The sequence below is a fragment of the Cucurbita moschata genome, unplaced genomic scaffold, assembly GCF_002738365.1.
Source record: "Cucurbita moschata cultivar Rifu unplaced genomic scaffold, Cmos_1.0 Cmo_Scf00029, whole genome shotgun sequence".
Lineage (NCBI taxonomy): Eukaryota > Viridiplantae > Streptophyta > Magnoliopsida > Cucurbitales > Cucurbitaceae > Cucurbita > Cucurbita moschata.
The window spans coordinates 828,940-853,692 of record NW_019268545.1 but is presented as its reverse complement, the minus strand read 5'-3'; the positions used below and the strand labels follow the sequence as shown (position 1 = coordinate 853,692).

The window sequence follows — 24,753 nt, the reverse complement described above, 5'->3', positions numbered from 1 at the left end:
TTAAAAAAAAAAAAAAAAAAAAAAAGAAAGAGAGAAAAATCACAGGCTAGATTATGTAACGTTTAATTATAAATTTAGTCTCTAAATTTTGACGTTTGATCTATAAACTTTCTGATCTTTTCAATCTTGTGTCCATTGAGTCCTTGGATTTTAAAAAGTATTTGATCAGTCCCTCAACTATCAATATTATGTCCTATTTTGTATATGATAGGTCTTTAACATAATCAATATTTTTTAAAATTCACGTACCTACTAAACACGAAATTGAAAACTTAAGGTTCCACTACACAAAATTCCAATTTATGCTCAACAAATCAATTAATTTTAGGGTTTAGGGGTTAGGCAAGGCAAGTCAACAAATATTTTTGTTTAGAAATTAAAATGGTCTAAAAGTCGAGAAAATTAGAAGAAGAAGCTGGAAAAGAGTAAGATATTCCATACTTGTCGTGTTCTCGAGCTCTCTAGTGACCTCCTGCACATGTAGTTCAGCAGCTTTTTGTGCTGCCTCAGCCTGACGTTTTTCTGAACGAGCATGAGCAGCAGCAGTGATAGCAGCATCAAGTTCTCTTTCCAAAGTCTCAACCCTTTGTTCAAGAACCTAGCAAAAGATTATTTCATTATCATAACCAGTGGGCAAAATTGTATCATATATCCGTAATAAACAAAAGCCAAATGGCATGTTATTTAAACAAAGAGCATCACTTAAGCTCATGTGATATGCTATTTGATATTTAATGGTGGGTTGTGATGTTAAAGCAAATGATTTACCAGACAATTTTAATCTAAACAGAAGTAGATTAGTAAAAGAAAGATCGGCCAGGTTCAAAAGGCGAGAACAAAGTCGTATTCAAAGATAAAATGCTAGAGAGAAGCAAACAAATTTTCCTACAAAAGTAAGGAATCAACCCAAATCAACCCAAGACCCAAGGGAAATCTCTTCTACCAAATGATAAGGAATCACTACAAGGGAAGTAAGATTTAGATTAACTTGTTGATCGAATATTTCAAGGCAAGAACACTTGTTTGAAATTCGAATCACTCCACAAACAAGATCGATCATGTCTAGCATGAATGATTCTTGTAGATCAAATACCTCAAGGCAAGAACAATTGTTTGAGATTCGAATCACTCTACAAGCAAGATTGATCATGTCAAGCTTGAATGATTCTATATGCAACCTAAACTACATAGAATTGCAAAGAAACTTAGTCATTGGTTAAAGAAAGCACAAATGCTCATTTTACATACATTTTCCAAGTCTCTTTTACAAAGATAACATACATAGCTTTATATAACATCAAAATAAAAACCTTTAACCTTCCATGAACCATTCCAAGAGTTGTAACTATATTTTATGACCATAATTAGCTAATATGTATACTTTAGGACCATAATTAACCACTATGTAAATAAGCCTTAAAATACATTAAAGAAACACCATAACTCTAAATTATGATCCACCCAAATCTATAACAATGAAGCTTGATTCTTCTTCAATGTGGCATGAATTGAAACGTCTTTTGATAATTTTGACAACATTTTCTTCACATCTTCATTGAAGTATATTGTATGATTGATGTCTTTTGGTTCATATCACTTTTAACTGATCCTGAATTCCTCCGACCCAGTGAGTACATTAGTATCTCTATTCTCAATATCCCTCCATCATGTGCATGACTCACATTTTACCTGAGAGTTGGCAATCTCCACCCACTCATTTGGCTAAAGTTCACTACTCTACACAACATCCATTTCTCCAAGAAGGTCTTCGAAGATCAGGTGTATTCACTCCTTGATTCTTCAAAGACCCCACATTCAAAATGGCCTCTTAACAGGATCGATTAAGAGAATGACTTCCTGAATCTGCCAAATCTGCTAATCCTTTGGGCAATCCATCACTCTCCCACTCCACATTCCATAAGAAAGTTGAAATTTCAAACCCTATATCAGATATCTAAGCAACCTAGATCAACATGTATACCACTCCGATTCAGCATATAGCAAGAAAACTAATATTTAGATCGCTAATACGAACGAAGGCAATCCCACCAATTCCTCACTCCACCCAATTTCAAAGAGCAAAATCGAAATTCCAATCCAGACATCAGATTAAAAACACCTAACTACAGAACATGAAAAAAAAAAAGGGGAAAAAAATGCAAAAGCGAGTTCTAGTAACCTTGATCGTCCTTGCCTGTTCGGAGCACAATGAAGCTCTGGCAAACGTCTCGTCGTCTACATAGACGGCTTTCTTTACTAAAATCTTCTGGAGTGATTCCAGGTTGGAGGCCATCTCCGTGATATTGGCTACGGCACCGCTCCATCTGTCCGTTCCTTTGCCCTTGTCCTCCATGATCCAAACCTTCCTCGACGATTGCACTTTTGCGAATTCGCAATTCAATTATTGTTCAACTTCATGATCTGTGTAGAGACTTAGCGAGGGAGCTAAGAACTCACCCGATCATCCGTTGCATTCGATGTTTCCGCGATACTGTTCTTAGATTTGGTATTTGTGCCAAGCGACATCCCATAAAATCAACTTAAAATTTTAATTTTTATCATTTTTATTTGATTTTAAGTTAAAGATCAATTGGAGAAGAGGCTGCTTTATTCAAAAAATAGTTTTTTTTTTCTTTAATTATTTATTAAAAATATAAAACATTCTAATAAATTTAATATTATCTCATCAACAATAATATAAATAATATTTTACGAATATAATATTTAATATTTTAAATTTTAAAATTACAAATATTCCACAACTAAAGAAATAGAAATATAAAATGGTTAGTTTTGTAATTTAATTTAAGGGCATTGGATGATAACTATCTTATATTATATTATATTATATATATATATATATATATACACGACTCTGCTTTTTCTTTTAAAATAAAACCGCTACTATATATATATATCATTGAATATATATAATGATTGATTCAAGCGAAAATTATCTAAAATTTATTTCAACGGTAAGTTATATCTTGAAAATCTTGTACCATAATCTTTATCCATAAATGACTGTAAAACTTTGAACATGATCGTAACCATGCTTAAGAACCTAATCTTATAAATTTTACTCTTGTGATTGTTTTCACTAGTGGATACATTTTTTCCATTTTTATAGTCATAACACTACAACGTTTCACTATGAGATATCATATTGAAACATCTAACCTTCTTTAAACGTCTTTTCATCTATATTTTAAAATAAAATTGAAAGAAAAATGTTCGGCTCAATTTTATACGTTGACAAATAGATTATGAATCGTGTACTACAAAGATCAAGTCAAAATCTATCTCGATGATTTATCTTAGTAATGCATCGTTCATAATTTGTCTATCGAAATGTATAAAATCTATCTAGATGAGACATGCACATGACCAGCATTAAGATTCCTTTCATGTTCTAACGGATGCAACAAATGCGTTTCATTTTGTTAATATACATGAATCTTGAGGTGGATGAAAAGTCGTAGGCATAAATCTGTGCCTAAATCATTAAATTTATTGAACGCATCAAAATGCTTAACTTTCCTTGTTTCGTTTTTTTTTTTCGATCTTCTTTAATATGCACGCCAAATATATTTTTTTCTAAACCTAGATACTCCAAACCCTGCATAGAAGGCAAATCGATCTAGGTCGGCTTACTAATGAGATGCCCTAACACATTACAAAATTTCGCTTTGACCAATGATCATCGACAACTCCAATTAGAAGATGATTCCGAAAAAACTGGAGTACCTCCAAAATTAACATTCCCTAAGATACCGAACCTACTCGCCTCTAAAGATTCAAGAATATACTTCAAAGTAAAGGGTCTTATTGAATATTAATATCCATGAAAAATATACAAACAACATCAAGATATAAGCATATAATTTAATGTAAGATGGTCTTATAGATCCATCTATAACTACCTATCACAGCAGCATAAAACAAGTACGAATGTACCTTATTGATAACAACACATAGCGACATCCAACATACTCAGGCTGGGCTCTTGGCTCAAGCATTGTCATTACCAATCAAAGCAAGAAGCATCCTTTCATAATCCCCAGACGTATCGCCTTTTATCGCCTGATCCAAAGGAACACTGTTTATCCGGTAATACTCTTCAACAATGCGTTTCATGTCGACCTCAGCTCGCGTCACGACTACTCTAGTCAGAGCCTCTTCGTCGGTTCCAAGCCCTTTGATGGCTAAACGAAGAACTTTCTCAAAATATTTCTCAGGCCAAGTTAGACACTTCACAGCAGCTCTCAGAAATTTAAGGTAATCGTTATCGGGGTCGGTCTTTAGATCCTGCGTCACGAGATCAAGATGCATTGCTAATCATTAAGCATAAAGAGTCCAGCAACTATTGAGGATACTTTGAAGAATAAATATTAGACACACCTTGTTTATAGCAGTCCCAAATTGGTCGTTGTAATGATTAAATGTAGCATTTAGTTGTGCCTTGCTTCTAGTGCTTATAATCCTGATGAGCTCCTCATCATTGTAAGCTTTCTCAGAGATTTTCTCGTGAAGTATCTTAGCCTCTGATGTGGCTAGGGCTGCATTTACCTCAGGGCCATCATATCGATATGCAGTCACAAGGGGTACCAGAAGCTACATGGAAAAAAGATGATAAGTTCAAGAGAAGTAACTAAACTAAACAGTAAGCCATGTCAATTGCGTTGGGGCAAGCTAATTGTAACAGCACAGGCCCACCGCTAGCAAAAATTGTTTTCTTTGGGCTTTCCCTTTCAGGTTTCCTTTCAAGGTTTTTAAAATGCTTCTACCAGGGATACGTTTCCACACCCTTATATAGAATACTTCGTTCTCCTCCCCAACTGATGTAGGAGCCCAGAGTCCTCGCGGGCACTCGTTCCCTTCTCCAATCGATGTGAGACCCCCCAATCCACCCCCCTTCGGGGCCAGCGTCCTTACTGGCACACCGCCTCGTGTCCACCCCTCTTTGGGGCTCAACCTTCTCACTGGCATATCGCTCGATGTCTGGCTCTGATACCATTTGTAATGGCCCAAGCCTACCATCGGCAGATATTGTTCTCTTTAGGGCTTTCCCCTTTCGGGCTTTCCCTCAAGGTTTTTAAAACATGTCTATTAGGGAGAGGTTTCCACACTCTTATGCTTCGTTCTCCTCCCCAATCGATGTGGGATCTCGCCAGAATTTTCTCATCTTCTACGACGACTGGTCAAATTTTTTTTTTTAATCCTTACACTAATAGTTTGTAATGGTTTACAAAACTGTTGAAAATGAAATGAGAAATACAAATAATATAGCGTGTAAATCGTGTCCAGCATACAACAAACAATAGTAGCAAACATCTGTAAGAAGATCAAGCGTGAAGCTCCTCAGAAGCTTTCAAATCCAAGATATTAAAGCATTGTCTTACCTTGCGAAAATCACCTGTAGTGTGATATGCAACATCTTCTTCAATCGACCGCTTGAAACGAGCATGGTATTCTTCCTTCACTAAGAATAAATCCCGAGGAGTTCTAGTACAAGCTATTTCCAATATAACAAAATGCTTTGGGGTAAGTTTCCTTATTGCTTCATTGGCTAGTAATGCATCACGTTCAGCTGGATGTAGAGTCCATAAAAGCACAGCTCTCTGTTAATGGAAGAAGACAAATCACATCATTTCAGCGCTCTTTTCTAGAAGCTTATCATATAATCATGTTTCAAGCTATAACAGCTACAGAAATGTTGTTTTCAAAATGATTCGAAGCCCCCAATACGTTTAAATAGCCTAAACTGTAATGAATCAAAATAGGGAAAGGTTTGATTCCAAATTCCGACCTCAAAATCACTTGAAAGTTCTTTGTCTAGTGCCTTTAAGAGATCCTCTCCATGCGTTTCAGCATAGGTCTGTCGAATCAGACTGCGTTGTTTAGCATTTCTGTGAGCCAAAATGGATATAATCGCCCCCTCATCCGTTCCCCAACCTGTTGTAAGGGACAAAATATTTCACTCTGCATCTAATTAAACCAGAATAGCTAATTTATTCACATCAGTCGTACATCTTAAAGAATAATAATGATATCGAAGTCTTTTACTCACAAGATGTAGATTGCAGGGCAGTTCCCGAGTAAAGGTTTACCACAATCTTAAAAAATGAATCGAAGTATTCTTCACCTATATCTAATTTCGAAAATAATCTCACTTCTTGAACATCATTGTTCGTATATGTAAACTTACTCTGCATCCATATGCTTCAAGTTAACTGTTGCACCGCCCCGCTACCTTAGAAAGTTTCTTAATGTTGAATGCTTGAACACTCAGTTAAGTTTTTTGCTCATATATTCATTACTTGAAGTCCAAGTTCAAATCCTATTACTCAACTTGAACTAAAAAAACATTCATATAAGTTACAAAATAGCAGTTTGCACAAAAGTGATCCAAACACTTTTGGCCTTGCGCACGGAGTTGATCATCAAGTATTTTTCACAAATATATGAATAATCGACAATAATAACTTTCAAGGCAAGCATTGAGGCTTAGAATCGTTAAACAACAAAATGAGAAGCAAATTTGCAGGAATTATAGCTACAGAAGGGACTGAAATCATATAAAAACCAAACAAATCACGCAATCGACTTTCATTTCTCGGCTACACGCGTTAAGACTACTGATGAACTTCACAATAACCAGTACATTCATAGAAGCCAATATCAAGACAAGAAACAGCATATAAACACCTCTTTGCAATCATACGTAACAAGATTCAACAGAGGGGGAAAAACAGGGATCAAAATCGCAACGGTTAGCAGAACACGTAGTTCAAATTTTCAGAAGCGAATCGAAAAGGATTTGAAGCGATTGTCGTACTAGATCAGAAAAACAACCAGTACATAAGAACAGCACCAAAGAATTTGAAAATTGTTAGATCAACTGAACGAACAGCGAGATTTTAGTTAGAGAGAGACCTTGAAAGGCACTATGGAGGCGGTCGGAATCTTCGGCCACCGGAGGAAGCTGGTCGGGCACCGTCAGAGTAGCCATTTTTCTCTCCGTGTTACAATTCAGTGAAGACGAAGATGGATTGAATTGCAAATTGCGACAATTTATATGGAAAAATTGGTCTGTCTGGTCAGTCCAATCCAACACGTGACAAACATGTGAGGCGGCAAATTTGAAGAGCGAAAAACCACCCAACGAGAAAAGCATGAAAAATAATATAAAAATTGTTAAATTCTAACTGCTAAAAAACAAAAATAACAATTTTCATAAACTTTTAATTTTATTTAATTGTTTTAAGAATATGATTAATTTTTTTTTTTTTTAAAATGTAATTTAATTATTTTTTTATAAGCCAATTTTGTTGAGAAAAATGAAACAAAAAATAAAATAAATAAGGAGTTATTTTTGTCTTTTTTTTTTTTTTTTTTCCTAATCCTAAGTCCTTCCTCTCTAGCCTCTTTTGTCAAGATTCAATGTTTACGGATAGAGACGAGAATGGAAAAAATAATGTACGTTTCTATAAATTCAATTACATTTCATAAAAAGAATATAATATAATATTCTACCGACTTTTAAAAAATTAAATTTCAATATTATAACATACATCATAATTGTAATATATATATATAGATTAAAACTAAGACATAAAATTAACATGCGGGTGGTATGGAGGGCACTGACATAGTTGGTGGATGTTGTTGCCCTAATTATACCTTGGATCTTGCTTCTGAGACCCATGATGAATCTCTGTGCATTTGTTTTGCCTCTGTATCAACCATCTCATAGGCACATCTGGACGATTTGGTGAACTTCATAGTGTATACTTCAGTTGTCTTAGTTTTCTATTTCATATGCAAGAAGACAACTTGATTTCTAGCTGACAATCGGGTAGTACTTGTGGAAGAAAGATTGTTTCATCCGGTGTCAAATGATTGGTCGTCATCAATGCTCAAGGTGCTCACAATAGTCTTCCACCAAAAGTGAGCTCTTAGCATATATATATATATATATATATATATATATATATATATATGAGGCATAATTCATCTTCTCGTTATCAGGGCAGTTTGTGTGTCTAAAGATGGTCTCCATAGATTCCACCCGAGTGTCAATTACACTTCGGTCAGTGAACTTCCCATCGAACACTTCTGCATCATGTTTGCAGAAATCCCTCAAGTAATAAGACCATAGAGTCATACCGATAGTCTATTGGGATTTATGTCATGAAAATTCAAAGTTATTAACGTAATCATGAACCATACATGGTTGACATATAAAAGAATTATGTTCAAGTAATAACCTATCCAGTAAGATACGACTCACTATGTAATTGATCCAAATAATTTTATTCAAATCGTTCACATAGAGACATGAGGGTGAATGTATCCTATATATAATGAGTTTGTATACCACTAGACCACGAAATATTAAATCTCTTTATAAATCCACTAATTGAGAAGATTAAAACCATGCCCGTAGAGTCAACATCAAAGCCATTTACAAAATAACACGAGTTGTAAGAGAGTGATATTAAAAAATATTAAAATAACAGGTTAGAAACTACATAAACCTTACATCATAATGTCACAGATTAGTATGAATAATGATGGTACACTATCTATCACATGTATTCAAGAGCTCAAAGACATACATGAAATACTCTTCAATCAAACTGTTGTCTCAGATGCATTTCTGTTTCACTCTTCCAAGAAGCATGAGACGACTGTCCCCTCATTCTCTTAATCTTTTCCTTATCTTTCACAGTAGATCCCTTCTTTTTGGTTTCACTGTCTGGCTCGGGAGGACGATCGCCACATAGAGGACAAAACATTCCTCGTGCGTTCGAAAAGGTCTTGGGAATGCCACAATGCAGGCACATTCTGGAAAAATAATCACATGATAACATTGTAAAATACCAACATTTGCACGAGAAATTTATAAATAAGTCGAGTTATATGCGAAGCATCCATGATTGACCAAAGGGTTCCAGAGAAAGGAAGAAAAGTAAATGTTTGCTTTGCAATATCAAAATTCTTAAACAGAAACTTCGGTTAGGAATCACGGATCCCCAAAATGGTATGGTATTGTCCACTTTGAGCATAAGCTCTCGTGGCTTTGCTTTGGGTTTCTCCAAAAGCTCTCATACCAATGGAGATGTATTCTTTACTTATAAACCCATGATCATTTCCTAAATTAGCCAATGTGGGACTCCCTCCCAACAATTCTCCCCTCGAACAAAGTACAATATAGATCCTCCCCTGAGGCCTATGAAACCCTCGAACAGCCTCCCCTTAATCGAGACTCGACTCATTCTCTGGAGTCCTCGAACAAAGTACACCATTTGTTCGACACTTACACCTTCGAGGCTCACAACTTCTTTGTTTGACATTTGAGGATTCTATTGACATGACTAAGTTTAGGGCATGGCTCTGATACCATGTTAGGAATAACGACTTTCCATGATAATATGATATTGTCCATTTTGAGTATAAGCTCTCATGGCTTTGCTTTGGGCTACCCCAAAAGGCCTCATACGAATGAAGATGTATTCCTTACTTATAAACCCATGATCATTCCCTAAATTAGCCAACGTGGGACTCCCTCCCAACAATCCTCAACAACTTCTCTCTTTCTTTCTTTCTTCCTTTGTGTGCGTAAATGCAGATGGCGGAGGAATGAAACCTTGTCACTCAACCAGGATACAATTTGAAAATACAATAAATGTACCTTAGTAGCTCTGCAGCATCTTCAGCATTTGGATTGGCTGCAGTTGCCATGCGCTTGCCTTGCTGTGTTGTGTTTGAAACAGATGGATTTGATAGTTGATTACTCTCAAAGTCGCTCCTCACTCGTTCATGAATCCCAACTAATTGAGCTTTTGCCTCCACTACAGCACCTGTTCACAGTATAAGGTTCGCAGAAGGGCAATTATAATGAGATGGTATAAACACAAAACAGTACAATTTTCATTTTTTCACTTGCTTTCATGAAAGAAAAAATACACAAGGTAATATAAAACAACAACAGCACCCAGTCTAATCTTTTTTTAATGAAAGACCCGACTTTCATCACCCAGTCCAATTGATGCCAAACACGCCAGCATAAGGGCAAATAATTTTAAAATTTGTTCTCTTTGGATTAAAATTTGATGTTGGAAAAAATGAAAATCATTTTCATAAACAAAATATTTCATAGCATGACATGACATATCTGATTCAGCATCAGTTTCTTTCCACTAGCGGAGAGATATAGCAGTGAAGCGAAGTATCGTCTAGTCAAAGAAACCAAAAATATAAAAAATTAATTTCATACATCTTCTTATACTTCAACCAAATGAACTTGCCCATACCACCCACTAGCAAGGTGTTGTGAAACACCATCGCCCAGTCACTGACCAAGAAAGTTTATTCATTGCTGTCTCCAGTGCTCACAATGGTTGCAGTTTGTATGCAATGAACACATGTTCCTCACAAGTTAGGCAACTGCAATTTGTATGCAATGAGCACATATTCCTTACAAGTTAAGCAAGTGTCATAGTGAAGAAAGATATTGTTGATTCGTTTTAGTAGACCCATTGACCCAACTCCATGTCTGATCTCCATCTTCAACATCAGAGAGCAAGCAAAATTTTCAACTCGCATCGTGCATTTTTAGCATATTACTTATTAATTTTTCCTTACATTTTTTGGTAGGGACAATGGACTTTTCGCATTTTCACAATGGTACGTGGGCATAAGCCATGAAAGCTTTGCTTTGATTCACCCAAAAGGTATCATACCAGTAAAAATGTAAGTCTCTTTCACTTATGTACCCTTGATTTTTCCCTTTTCTAGCTGATGTAGGCTTTTGGTTGCACTTCCAACAATCTTGCCCTTGAACAAAAGACCACGTAACCACCCCTTAAATCGCCACCCATCCATCTAGAGTCTTAAGGACATTGCTTGGATCCAAGCCAACTCATCTTCTTCAAAGTACACTGCCTATTCAATAGGGGATCAATCATGGATTGTACACGACTACTTTTTTCAAGGCTTACAACCTTTGTTCCTCACTCATGAACACAAAACATGGCTAAGTTTGGAGCATGGTTCTACTACCAATTGTTGGGAGACAATAGACCTCTCCAATATCTCCCTAACTGGTTATCCACTATAGGCATAACCACCTATGGTTTTATTTTTGGTTTCATCGCAAAAGCCTCAATGAATGAGGATGTTGTTTCATGCTTATATAAACATGATGTTCCCTTTTCGAGTCAGTGGGGGACTATGGCAACACTCCCACTTCTTATGTCAATTTCCATCTTCCCTACCTTCGGGGGCATTTCGTCCCTTGAACAAATGCACATTGTATATGATGGATGTCTTTCCTATTTTCTTGTATATAATGGAAAGTTGTTGCTCAAACTTGAATACTAGATCTTGTTCTACACTTCTATGGTTCTATTTACTACTCCCGAGGGTTTTATCCTTGTAAAGCATTCTTAGATCGTTATTTGACTAATAGATCTACAACTAAAGGAGCCCAGAGAAGCTCATAAAAGATTCAAGCCAAATTTTCCAGAAATAATTTTGCTTCCCTTCAACTTCCTAGCAGCCTAGCGAAGCTCATAACAATAAAATTAATGCTAAATCAGGAATCGAACACATACCAGTAGGAAAATCTCTCTTCTCCTTACGATTCCTACGGCTCCCATGGCCCCCTCGCGGCTGATCAACATCTCTCGGTGCAGCGTACTCCTCAACCGAATTATTTAGAAACTCCGGCGGTCCTGAAACCTCCGGTAACCCACAATAAGAAATCAGAAAACGAACAGTCTTCCGAATTCACTCAACCGAACAAGAAAAAAAACAAAGAAAAAGATACAAAGAGATTAACCAAAGAGGCGTACTTCGGAGAAAGCGTCGAAAGCGGAAGGCAGGCCGGGATGAGAGGAGGGCTGCGGAAGTTCGAAAAGTGACTTGTCGCGTATGGAAAGATTGAAGGTAACTGAAGAGGCGGCGGCGGCAAGGTCTTCGTCGTCATCGTCAGAAGAGGTGTGGTTGAAGACAGAGTTGTCTTCAGCTTCTTCTTCGGCTGAAGAATAGCCTTGGAGAAGTGCCAGACTCATGGCGGATTCCGTTGACGGAGATCCAACTGGTTCGATTTTGAGGCAATGGATGTCAGATCTGAAACCTTTGGTCCGATACAGATCCAAAAGCCCGGCCCAATGGACTAATTTTGGCCCAAATCTAAATTTTGAAAAAACAAAAAAATTGAAATTTATAAGAAATGCTTAAGTTTCCCATAAAATTTTATTTAAAAAATACCCATAAAATTTTAAGAGTATCATTAACCTTCTTTTAAAAAAAAATTAATTTTTTTACTATCAATGAAAACCGTCTATCGCACCTCATAGATTATCTACAAACGTTTTAATATTATTTTGGAAAGTTTATGAATATTTTTTAAACGTGTTACTAACCCTAAAATATATTTTTGAGTTTTTTTTTTTTAAGTTAAAAGGTGTTCTTAAAATTTTTTAAAAAGTTTAAAAGTGTTTATGAAGCTTTTTTTTTTAAAAAAAATAAAAGTGAAACATTTAAAAACTGGAAGATATTTTTAAAACACTTTTGAAACCGTCTTCATTCAAAGTTAGATACAGGTGTTTTTTTTAATTCTTTTTTTAAGTTACGAACATTTTAAGACAATACAAAGTTATAGCATATTTTTATTATTTTAATCTGGAATAAAAATTTGGTAAAAAATGATTAAAATAAATAAATAAACCAAAAAGTTATGACTTTTAAGTCACAAATTGCTCCTAATTGACAAAAAATTAAAAGTGACTCTTTAATTTTAATTATTTAAAATCATACCTTTCAGAAAAACAAAATTTGGTATATATTAATACAATTCACCTACAAATTGAATTGGAAATTGTTTACAAATTAATAATATAAAACATGTACGTAATAAAGCAATAAAGGGTTTAAATTATGACTCGATTCTATCTCAACTTCATAGCTCCACAGTTCGTGTATACATTTGCCTTATCGTGCAACTCAGAGACTACTCGAAAAAGAAAAGTAGCACGAATGAATATAGCAAATCGCGCTTGACACCAATTCTTTTTATGACCTCCCCATTTCTAAACTCTTTGGTACCTCTCCAATTTATGAGAAACTTTGAGTGTTCGAGTGTTTATGTTGTCTATGGCTCAAACCTTACGTAGGAAACAAACTTGAACCTTGACAATTTGTCTTATCTATAACGTTTTAAAGTCATGTAGAACATACACTAATTGTTCGAACATTACTTTAGTATAAATTAATTGGAGCTTCAAGGAACGAATAGAGTATAAAAACAAAAGATTCGAATAGTCATCCGAACTATGGATACAAAGGTCATAGCAAGGTGACTTTCCTATCGGAGTAAATGCTCAACTTTCAAAGATATAGTAAGGAGAAGCCACAAAAGTCAGGCGAAAAAATGTGAATAGGGCTTGAGTTTCCTTTAATGTTTGTCAGAGTATGTCAAGATCACAACCTCACACAATTGGAAACATACAACCGTGTCACTGCTATTCCCTGACGTATACAATTTCCGCTTTGTACTTTGGACTCAAATTCTCCCATTAAACTCTCAAATCTTCAACATAGTTGCGAACAAAATTTACGCTAACACACGAACGAGATGGGCTTCTCATCCCTTGGCCAAGTAGCTTTGCATACACGTCGCAATTACTCCGACCATAGGGATAGAATTACCACATATCTTCCTCGTGTAGGCATAGGGGTATCTACCATTCTAAGACTTCCCTTCATAAAGTAAATGACTCTAAGCTCTAACTTATATGTAAATGCAATATGAGAGAACAAATGATTGTACATTAAATGTAAAACAATCAAACCAATAGCATAAAAGCTCCAAACAAGTAAGGATAATTCTAAAGTCCTAAATGACAATGCTCACAAAATGGTCACATAGTCATACATGATTATATAACAAAATTGAATGAGGATTTTTCGTTCATCCACGCAAAAACATAAGCTTCTCGACCGCAATCCTATGACCAAACTCGGTGAGGATTTTAAGTGTGCCTGCACAAAAATATACATTTTTTGAAGGTCGACATTGCTTCGTGCTCGATTCTAATCATATTGGGTACAGCCTGGGTAGGAGCCTTTGTGATGTATGTGAAATAAAATAAAACAAGCAAGATATACAATCAAAGAATATTAAACACACACAACAAAAATCTAAGTCAACAAAAATGGCTGAAATCTCATGTCCCAAATAGTCTTCAAACTAACATCATTTGCTTGTAACATGGAGCAATCGACATCCTTAAAAGGGGATATGTTTTAAAAAATGGATATCATTTTTGTGAGATTCTTTATAAGGGTGTGGAAACCTCTCTCTAGCATTTTAAAAGTCTTGAGGGGAAGCTCGAAAGGGAAAGGCCAAAGAAGACAATATTTAGGCTGATATAAATGATATTAGAGGCAGACACCAGACAATGTGCCAGCAAAGTGGCTGAACCCCAAAAGGGGTGGATACGAGGTGGTGTGCCTAGCAAGGACACTGGGCCTGGGGGGGGGTGGATTGGGAGGTCCCACATCGATTGGAGAAAGGAACGAGTGTCAACGAGGACGCTAGGCCTTGAAGGGGGGTGGATTGTGAGATCCTATGTCGGTTGAGGAGGAGAACAAAACATTCTTTAGAAGGGTGACAGATGCGTTTTAAAAACCTTGAAGGGAAGTCCGAAAGAAGACAATATCTGCTAGCAGTAGGCTTGGGCTATTACAAATGATATCAGAACTAGACACTGGGTGATGTGCCAACAAGGAGGCTAAGCCTCGAAAGAGGGTGGATATGAGGCGATGTGCCAGCAAGGACGCTGGGCCTCGAAGGTGGTAGATTGTGAGATCCCCACATTGGTTGGAGAGGAGAACAAAATATTCTTTATAAGGGTGTGGAAACCTTTCCCTAGCAGACGCGTTTTAAAAACCTTAAGCGGAAGCTTGAAAGAGAAAGCCCAAAGAGGACAATACCTACTAGCAGTAGGTTTGGGCCGTTACAATTTTATTTTTAAACAAACATGTGGAAAAATATTTAAGTAAACAGAGGGAATGCATAAAAAAATAATAGAAAGGGGAACCAAGTAAACTATCATTTGTACAATTTTTTTTAACTCACATGGATAAGTACCTTTATGTCTTCATCATTCACACTTCTGTCGAAGGGTCTATGTGCACCATCTCTTTGAGCGTCATCATTTATGGTGGAAAAATGTTAAAGCCACTGCTTTAAAATAGCCTATCTCACAAGACAAGTGGTGGCATGCTCCTAATCTGACATATAGCACATGCAAATATTCATAGAATGGTTCATTTAATTGAAGAACAGAATTGGAGCACTTAAAATCAAAACTTCAATAAATGTTTGTTTAAGAAACATAAACTAATCAAATCTCTCAACAATCTAGCAAGATTTAATGTCAAAGATTTAGGAAATATCTAAAACAAGATGAGGGGCAAAATTGATAAAAACAAATAAAAATCGTTTCCTTCAAAATTTAGTCAGCCATATTGGAGATATATTGTAACGGCCCAAGCCTACCGCTAGCAGATATTGTCCTCCTTGGGCTTCCCCTCAAGGTTTTTATAAAACGCGTTTGTTAAAAAGAGGTTTACACACCATTTTTTAAAGAATGCTTCATTCTCCTCCTCAACCGACGTGGGATCTCACAATCCACCCCCCTTTGGGCCCAACGTCTACGTTGACACTCATTCCCTTCTCCAACCGATGTGGGACTCTCCCCTAATCCATCCCCCTTCAAGGCCTAGCGTCCTTACTGGCACACCACCTCGTGTCCACCCCCCTTCGGGACTTAGCCTCCTCGTTGGCACATCACCCGATGTTTGGCTCTAATACCATTTGTAACGGCCCAAGCCCACCACTAGCAGATATTGTCCTATTTAGGTTTTCCCTTTCGGGCTTCTCCTCAAGGTTTTTAAAACGCGTCTGCTAGGGAGAGGTTTTTACACCCTTTTTAAAGAATGTTTCGTTCTCCTCCCCAACCGATGTTGGATCTCACATATATGAAACTTGTGGCTATTTTTCAATTTGAAGTTGAAATAGAGCTAGCTCCATAGTTTCCCGATTGTATCATTGCACGACCCCATAAACTTCAAATAGGCTTTATAGCTACTTGCATACAAGCAGTTGTAGTAAGAAGAACCAGTTTGTAAAAAGCAGTCTGTGCCTATTTTCACCTTTTCAGTGCTAATAAGGTTCAATAAATAGGGTGAATGAGTAGCAGCATCATACCACAACAGTTTAGATTGTTACAACAATGGCTTTAGATTGTTGAACAACTTATTCAAAGAACATTTATGTTTGGCAAGAACCAACTACGACAATAATTGACTGGGAAATGATAAGTAAAAAAGAGATATTACCAGTCATGAGTTAACCATGAATTCTAAAGCAGCCTCTTCCTTCTTTCTCTTGAACTGAGCAAGATGCTTCTGAAAATCTTCAAGTTCTTTCTCCAACTTTTCAATGAACTGACTTGTATGTTCAAGTGATTGTTCATACTTGTATTTTTCCAAGGCCTGCAATATTTTACATGCGAAAAGTTATGTTGCTTGTTTAAAGCTGTTTTGATGTAGAAGGGGTAAAAAAGGACTGTCTAAGAACAAAACATAAAATTTTGGGATAGAAGGTCAAAGTGAACTAGTGAAGCCATCGACTGAATTTGAACAATCCAACCTATTGGAGCCTTTTTCTAAAAAAGTGATCTATTCCTTTCTAACCAAATAGCCGAACGCTTGGTTACAATAAACTGAACTCGAACCATTAGAAATTTCGTTAGAAAGGTAATCTTACTACTTTACATAGTCCAAAACTTGGGTTTGAAGCAGGTATGCAAAGTATCTTGGGTGATCTTTGAGCCGGAAGGTATAAAGAAGGCACAAACGTTTCTTTAGATACAGAAAAGCAAGAAACAAAGATGGGCATGAAATAAAATAGTAGAAGAGGTGCAGAATCTACACTTTTATTCAAAAAGTTTATAGTAGACTGTAACAGCCCAAACCCACCGCAAGCAGATATTATCCGCTTTGACCCGTTATATATCGCCATTAGCCTCACGGTATTAAAACACGTCTGCTAAGGAGAGGTTTCCACACCTTTATAGGGAATGCTTCGTTCTCCTCTCCAACTGACGTGAGACCTCACAATCCACCCCCCTTATGGCCCAGCGTTCTTGCTGGCACACCATCTGGTGTCTGGCTCTGATACCATTTGTAACAACTCAAACCCACCATTAGCAGATATTATCCACTTTGGCCCGTTATGTATCGCTGTCAGCCTCACGGTTTTAAAACGCGTTTGCTACGGAGAGGTTTCCACACTCTTATAAGGAATGCTTCGTCCTTCTCTCCAACCGATGTGGGACCTCACATAGACCCCTATAAAAAATGTATATAAGAGAAAAAGGTAAGAGAGGGAGAGCACAAAAGAGAGTATTTTGCGCGTGTGGGCCCCTTCAGCTAGTTTCATGACCAGCAAGGCCCGGGAGAGAGTCTAGTATATACAGGGTAGCCAGGGAGGGATCATCTTTTGGCATTTTGTGAACAGATCCGCATTGGAGAGGCAGGAGGCAGGAGCTCTCACAACCTCCCTGCGAATGTTCATTCTCGTCCATAAATAACATGAGGTTCTATAAGCTTACAAATAACATATTCACAAAGTAATTATTGTAAAAACTACAAATTTCATATGCATAAGTTTCTATAAAACATATAAAACTAAAAATTTCATATGCATAAGAGTAAATATTATCAAACCTCTGCAGAGAGTGTGTGTGTGTGGTGGGGGGGTGGTGCTGCTACTTATGAAATAAATTCTGCAGATTAGGTTAATTTGCCATTGTAATTTCAACACTAATCAATTAAATCTATTTTCTTTGATCATTTCAGTTTTCAGGAATGAGCTGAGCTTACCTTGTCTTTCGATAGCGTATCTGAAGGCGACATTACTTCAGGCCGCACATAGTTCTTTCCCCGATAAAAGATTATGCTGTTGTTGGGTTTAATATCAATCACAATGCCTTTACTCAACCGAGCAAGTTCTTCAGCATATTCATGAACCTGCCCAGGTTTGCAAGGCTTGCAAATAACTTTAACAGTTTCATGCTTCTTCCAATGCAAATGCATATTAAGAACAACTCCACCAAAGACTCCTCGCCTCCCCAACAGCATAAAGTTCTTCTTTTTCTCCCCTGTACGCTTCAAGTAGTGCTTCTCCTCCTCAGTAAGAATTTCAGGATCATAATTTTCAAGAACAGATTTTGGAACCTCGAATTTCCTCAACTTCTCAATCAGCCACGCTTCTTTCCTTTTGGCCTACATATATCATTGGATCCTTCAAGACATTATAAGATCAAACAACTTCATGGTTCATAAGAACAAATGATCACTAGGAGGTCCAAGAGAGTTCCATTAGTCCTACATATTAATTCAAAATTCAACAGAACCTTTAAAATTCACTTACATTGTGTTGAAGGTATAAAAATCACATAAAATGTTTTTCTTCTTGACGCTTGCTTTGAAATTTTTGTATGAAATACTTATTTTTGTTTAATATAAACGATTCTTATTGAAAAGAAACGATTTTACATGATACTTCAAGTTAAATTTTGACGACAATTACTGAATATTATGGATTATTAGTCATACATGGTCAATACACAGAATAAACTTTCATAGTTGTACAAACGTGTCAAGCAGAAGAAGTCAGAGAAAAAGTGGTTATTAGCTGTAACAGCCGGCTTTCCCTTTCGGGCTTTCCCTCAAGGTTTTTAAAACGCATCTGCTAGAGAGAGGTTTCCACACCCTTATAAAGGGTGCTTTGTTCTCCTCCCCAACCGATGTGGGATCTCACAATCCTCCCTCCTTCGGGGCCCAGCGTCCTTGCTGGCACACCTCCTCGTGTCCACCCTCTTCGAGGCTTAGCCTCCTCACTGGCACATCGCCCGGTGTCTGGCTTTGATACCATTCGTAACGGTCCAAGCCCCTGCTAGCATATATTGTCCTCTTTGGGCTTTCCCTTTCGGACTTCCCCTCAAGGTTTTTAAAACGCGTCTGCTAGAGAGAGGTTTCTACATCCTTATAAAGGGTGCTTCGTTCTCCTCCTCAACCGATGTGGGATCTCACATTAGGCATTTTATCACATGCACACAACTACACAAAGAAATGCTAATCAAACCTCAGTCACCTTCATACCGGTAACAAACATATTATATATGGATAAAAAGATTAATAGTAAGTATTGAAATCGAAGACTCCTCTTACAAGAAGATTGTGGCACACTTTTCTATAGAGGAAGACTAGCAATCAATTAAAAGCTGTTAGTATAACTATAAATTATAGATGGTATCCAACCTTTTCAAGGGAATATCTGATCCTAACTTCTGGATTGGGAGACGTCTTCTTCTTTTTCGCCTTAAGACGATAGAGTCTGAGTTCATTCAATTTGGCCTTCTTAGACAATTTGGCTTTTGCCACCTTCTTTTGTTTCCGTGGGGAACCGTTAGTACTAGAAGACCCACCAAAAGAAAACCTGACAATATTGCTGTCTGTCTTCAGCTCCACAGCCCCATTGCTAAAATGCCTAACAGATTGCCATTTTTCAAACCCACCAAGGCTCTCACACATACTATATCGCTTAGCGAAAAAGAAGCCCGGTGGATAGCGTATAGACGTCGATTCCTGGAGAGACTTCGATATACAATTACTTATTTGATACTCACAACTTCGATATGAGGACTGCCCAAATGATGAGGGTATGTTGAATAAAGATAGACGTGAAACATTTCTAATCAGAGAAATGAATCCATATAATGAATCCCTGCATAAATATCACACCATAATCATCCAATTCCATATATCTCCGAAGTAAAATCTCATAGACAACCTGAAATCTTCCTCCAATGATCTTCTATTATAATGCTAAATAATGAGTACAACAGATTTCAACAAGCAGAGACCCTCTGTTACGAGATGAACTAATGTAATACAATAAGCAGGATTTGTATTCGATTCCAAAACTTTTGAATGAAACCCATGAGATTTTAAGAGATGGAGAAAGTACCTCGAAATGGCAATGGATAGAGAATGACCGCGAGACATGGTCCTAAATCAATCAATCAATCAATCCCTAGCAGATTGTTCGTTCACTGCAGAAATAAGATGAAAGGGGAATCCACTACAACCCCAGAGTTGAAAATGGCTGGACTGGTTCACCATCAACAATTTTCTAGCTATGGGGGAATTGAGAATTCAGGGAAATTTTGCCGCTAAACTGGCAAATTTTCAAACTCAGGGTGAAACTGTGCCTTTGTAGCGCTCGAATTATGGAAAATTTTAAGGAATTCACCCAAGTATTTTTGCCCCAATCAAATTTGACCTAGTTTCTAAAAGTAATCGACGAAATTTAGAGCATGAATGCGAGAAAGAAAGAGATGGAATCAGCGCTAGAAAGCAAGAAAGGGAGCGTCAATTACATTTTTTTTTAATATAAAAAAAACCATTCGTCCAAAAAATATATATATATTTATCCTTAAAAAGTACATCATTCAAGTCATTTAATCAGGTCAATAGTAGAGTCACTTGCTTGTCTAGCTTAAGCTTGAATAATTAATTTATCTTTAAATCTAGTGCAAACTCGTTTTTGAAATCCAAGTCAACCTATATGAGTTCACGACATAGGATTAGAACTCATTAATCGACCTAATTTACCTAACATTTGTAATCATACCTCTAACTTTTCTTATAATATTTAATTTGGCAAAAAAAAAAATGGACATAGTCGTAGTAAAGACGAGGTTCAAGCTTGAAAAATGAGGTAAAAATTAAGAGCCGAGTAGAGTTGTTAGAGGGCCACTGGAAAGCCATGTGGGAAGTTGACAAAGATCCGCTTGAGAGCAGTCGGTCAACGTTGAGCTAGCAGGGTTAGCTCAGATTGTCAAGTCGGTTCGAGTAGTATGGGTTTGGTCTATAGCTCCAAACCAATCTATAGGTCGTGAATTTTTTTCTCGGTTATTAATTCAAATGAATCTATAATTATTAGAAAAATTCCAAAGAAGGAGATACTCCTATCAATATCTTTATGGACACATCTCTTGGCCTCGATTTCAATGAAGCTTGCTCGCATCACTCTACTTGTTACTTGTCTTGTTCCATTAAGGGATCGTGATTCCAAAGACTTAGATACGTATTCATACTCAACTTTTAGCAAAATGGTGCATGTACTCACTTTCCATTCCTACACTAATTTAAGAACTACCAAAGAACTAATTTTTCAATAATAAAATGAGAATAAATATATGTCTCGTTTTGATCCTTCACACGTTTAACCTAATAAATGCTTTATCGATTCATAAATTTTAATTGCTATAAGGATGTTGAGTGGAATTAGTAAGTCAGAAGTTATTTAGTATATGGAATTAAATAATTTGGATTTGGGTCGTTGAGTTGTTTAGCTAGAGTTAAGAAAATCGGTGTTTGGTGTACATAGTTTTTTAGTAAAGATTTAGAAAGTCTATGTTCGAGGCGTAAAATTGTTTAATATAAAGTTCTTAAGTATGTTTTACGCTCATTACAATTTTTTTTTTTTTAATTATACCATACGGAGAATAGACACAATTTTGATAACGATTTGTTGAGGATTGATTGGAAATACTATCTACATTGGTATGGCCTATTGGGGAACCAAAAGCAAAGGCACGAGAGCTTATACTCAAAGTTGACAATATCATACAATTGCAGAGGTTCATGATTCCTAACATGGTATTAGAACCAACCCTAACATAGCCGTGTCAATAGAATCCTCAAGTGTCGAACAAAATGTGTACTTTGTTCGATAGCTCTAGAGAAAGAGTCGAGCCTTGTCTAAGGGAGGCTGTTTGAGAGCTCCATAGGCATCAGGGGAGGCTCTACGGTGTACTTTGTTCGAGAGGAGGATTGTTGAGGATTGCTGGGAGAGGAGTCCACATCGTGGAGTTTCATTATTCCTAACACGGTTTACCATTGCAATTATATTAACAATTTGGTGACGGTTGTAAGTATTGAACATAACTCTTGATGGAAAACATTCACACTCTTTATTAACATCAATCGAGAAGAGATTGCAAGACACTTTGTAGAATACTAATAAAATCACTTTATTTGAGACTGCTTGAGATTTCTTGGGATGAAAACCTTAGTACGGTGGACAATATTTATGGAAGAGACTAATAATTTGTTCCTAAAATATAGACAATTGACTCGTATAATTATTGTGTTTGACGCTAGTGATGATATTTTAACAAATAACCCATACTCTTACGTAAAAATAAAAAAAATTTGTCGGTTTTCTAAAACCGACGTCAGAAAGGTTATCCATCGTAGTTTGTAAAATGTTAAGTCACATCTAATACCCAAATTGTTTCAGTGATCGACTCTTTTAACTATGACGTTTTGAATTAATTTGGCTCCTTATGTATTAATGAATGTGTTTATCTTTAAAACTAAAACAAAATATAAACTAGAGACACACGTAATAATAATGCATGATGCATTATTTGACTGAACAACGTTAAAAAAGACAATTTTGCCTGGCTGTAACACAATGGATGCCCAACCAATTTTGCTTACTCCATTTCTCGTCTTCCTCTCTATAAATAACTTCTCAATTCAACTAAGAGTTGTATATACCAAAAGAAATAAACCATAATTGTTTGAATGGCGAAAGTTTGTTTCATTTTGGTTGTAACTACGGTGGTGGTGGTGCTTGGCTTTGCTGCCTCGACCGTGCACGGTCAAGGCACACGGCTCGGGTTCTACCGTGCCAAGTGCCCGAATGCTGAATCCATCGTTAGATCCACTGTCCAATCCCATTTCATGAAGGATCCCACTATCGCTCCTGGGTTATTGAGAATGCACTCTCATGACTGTTTTGTTCGAGGGTGTGATGCTTCTGTGCTTCTTGATGGTCCCGATTCCGAGAGGACGGCTGTGCCTAACCTTACTTTGAAAGGGTTTGAGGTCATTGACGATGCCAAGTCGCAGCTTGAAGATGCTTGCCCTGGTGTCGTGTCATGTGCTGATATTCTTGCTCTTGCTGCTCGTGACTCCGTTGTTCTGGTAGATATTATTGGATATAGTTTCTTATTTTATTGGTACCTTTTCGAAAGTCTTATTCAGAGTAAAGATATCAAGATTTTAATTTTAGAGCAATATATAGGAATATTCATAAACAAATCTTCACTTGGTTAGCTAGTTAGGGTTGTCTAACTTCGAGTATTTTTATCTAACTTAGATTAGCTAGTTAGAATTTCTTGTATTTTTGTCTACAATAGCGTTTTTCGTATACTACTGTATCCATTATTTCTTATAGTGTAGTTAGGGTTGTCTGACTTCGAGTGTTATATGTGTCAATTTCATTCATTCTTAAACATAGACGGGTGGATTAAGATGGGAAGTTCCGACCGGACGACGAGATGGCAGAATTTCATTGGTTTCAGAAGTGAACTTGCCAAGTTTTTCAGATTCCATTGAAGTTCAAAAAGAGAAATTTAGGGTAGTGGGTCTCGACACTCATGACCTCGTCACTCTCGCAGGTAAGACATGACAAGATTTTGTTGTTGTTGTTTTTTTTTAACTAAAAACTAAATCGTTATCAAACGGCGTGTAGGATCTCATACGATCGGAACGGCGTCATGTCGTTTTTTCAGTTACAGACTCTACAACTTCACGACCGCCACCAAAAGTGGCGCCGATCCAACCATTAACCCATCGCTTGTCGGTCGGCTACGAGAACTTTGCCCTGAAGACGGAGATGGCTCGAACCGAGTCGAGCTTGACATTGGTAGTCCCGAAAAGTTCGACCTATCGTTCTACTCAAACTTGAGGCGTGGGGGCGGGATATTAGAGTCCGATCAAAAGCTGTGGAACGATGACTCAACTCGGCCGACCGTCCGACACTACTTGGGTTCGAGGATTCTAAGGGGACGTTCTAGCTTTAGAGTTGAGTTTGGGAAATCAATGGTGAAAATGAGCAACATTGACGTTAAAACTGGCATTGAGGGTGAAATCAGAAGGGTTTGCTCCGAGGTTAATTGATGTGTGTTTAAGGTTTTAATATTCTATGTGTTTTTTTCAGTTTAATCCGTTGTGTCGGAGTTTGTTATAAAGTTCTTAATCCCTTTATGTTTCATGCATGACTTTTCTTTTAAAAACAAGGTCGTCATTGCATGAATAGTGTGACTAATGTGTACCGAAAACATTATTTTAAAACATTTCATAAAAGGTTTCTTGGACTTAACATTAAAAATAAATACCTTATTATAACGTTGTCATAAAATAGAGAGGCGGAATATACATGACGTGATTTTAAATAAAATAAAACAAGCCCTTACCTAACCTAACGGCTATGAAACAAACATGAACACAATTATCCTAACTCTAGTTCCATGACCTTCATTGCAACGTGTCATTTGTATAGAGGTGTCGTACTTTTACTTGAAAAATAAGAGTTGCACGTGGCTCGAGTATTTCTTAAAATATTCAATCATTAACCCCGTTGTTGGAATCAGGAAATCAATCCCGTACAATAGATGGAGCCTATTATTTTTAAAATATCATGGCTAGGCCTTAAGATGCTGCTTTCTATTGAGATTTGATCTAACAATCTTGTTGAAACACAAAATGTTTAGATTAAATTGTCGAAGAATCCCGAAAATTGTAACGACT

At 36.8% G+C, this 24,753-nt stretch overlaps 5 protein-coding genes across 8 annotated transcripts in view; 1 reads left to right on the top strand and 4 right to left on the bottom strand.

Moving 5' to 3' along the window:
- LOC111463800 overlaps positions 1-2,526 on the bottom strand; it is a 4,436-nt gene extending 1,910 nt beyond the window's left edge. For both annotated transcript variants that reach the window (XM_023107708.1, XM_023107707.1), the window contains exons 1-2: positions 2,180-2,526; positions 442-598 (exon numbers count right to left, since the gene is read on the bottom strand). In XM_023107708.1, coding sequence (XP_022963476.1) covers positions 442-598; positions 2,180-2,353 — 331 coding nt within the window. In that variant the 5' untranslated portion in view covers positions 2,354-2,526. The remainder of the gene's footprint in view (positions 1-441; positions 599-2,179) is intronic.
- Positions 2,527-3,806: 1,280 nt separating this feature from the next.
- LOC111463796 (annexin D2-like) lies at positions 3,807-7,044 on the bottom strand. The gene is made up of 5 exons (XM_023107702.1): positions 6,937-7,044; positions 5,810-5,955; positions 5,403-5,621; positions 4,402-4,614; positions 3,807-4,308 (listed from the first exon to the last, which is right to left on the bottom strand). Exons 1-5 carry the CDS (start codon positions 7,010-7,012, stop codon positions 4,012-4,014), a joined length of 951 nt encoding a protein of 316 aa, XP_022963470.1. The 5' UTR covers positions 7,013-7,044; the 3' UTR covers positions 3,807-4,011.
- A 1,422-nt stretch (positions 7,045-8,466) lies between these two features.
- LOC111463799 lies at positions 8,467-12,131 on the bottom strand. Its single transcript, XM_023107706.1, has 4 exons — positions 11,862-12,131; positions 11,622-11,748; positions 9,698-9,866; positions 8,467-8,850 (listed from the first exon to the last, which is right to left on the bottom strand). The coding sequence occupies exons 1-4, from the start codon at positions 12,078-12,080 to the stop codon at positions 8,634-8,636; spliced, it is 732 nt and encodes a 243-aa protein (XP_022963474.1). The 5' UTR covers positions 12,081-12,131; the 3' UTR covers positions 8,467-8,633.
- A 1,298-nt stretch (positions 12,132-13,429) lies between these two features.
- Positions 13,430-20,508, bottom strand: LOC111463795 (uncharacterized CRM domain-containing protein At3g25440, chloroplastic). Of its 3 annotated transcripts, none has more exons than XR_002713915.1 (6): positions 20,114-20,508; positions 19,405-19,870; positions 17,965-18,366; positions 16,417-16,572; positions 15,164-15,306; positions 13,430-13,770 (listed from the first exon to the last, which is right to left on the bottom strand). XR_002713915.1 is itself a non-coding variant. In XM_023107701.1 (5 exons), the coding sequence occupies exons 1-4, from the start codon at positions 20,149-20,151 to the stop codon at positions 16,420-16,422; spliced, it is 1,059 nt and encodes a 352-aa protein (XP_022963469.1). In that variant the 5' UTR covers positions 20,152-20,508; the 3' UTR covers positions 13,842-14,052; positions 16,417-16,419. The 3 variants fall into 3 exon arrangements, 1 of the variants encoding a protein (XP_022963469.1); XR_002713914.1 differs by lacking the exon at positions 13,430-13,770 and adding an exon at positions 13,842-14,052; XM_023107701.1 differs by lacking the exons at positions 13,430-13,770; positions 15,164-15,306 and adding an exon at positions 13,842-14,052.
- Positions 20,509-22,727: 2,219 nt separating this feature from the next.
- On the top strand, positions 22,728-24,217 carry LOC111463993 (cationic peroxidase 2-like). The gene is made up of 3 exons (XM_023108034.1): positions 22,728-23,145; positions 23,462-23,621; positions 23,696-24,217. The coding sequence occupies exons 1-3, from the start codon at positions 22,744-22,746 to the stop codon at positions 24,121-24,123; spliced, it is 990 nt and encodes a 329-aa protein (XP_022963802.1). The 5' UTR covers positions 22,728-22,743; the 3' UTR covers positions 24,124-24,217.
- Positions 24,218-24,753: the final 536 nt, after the last annotated feature.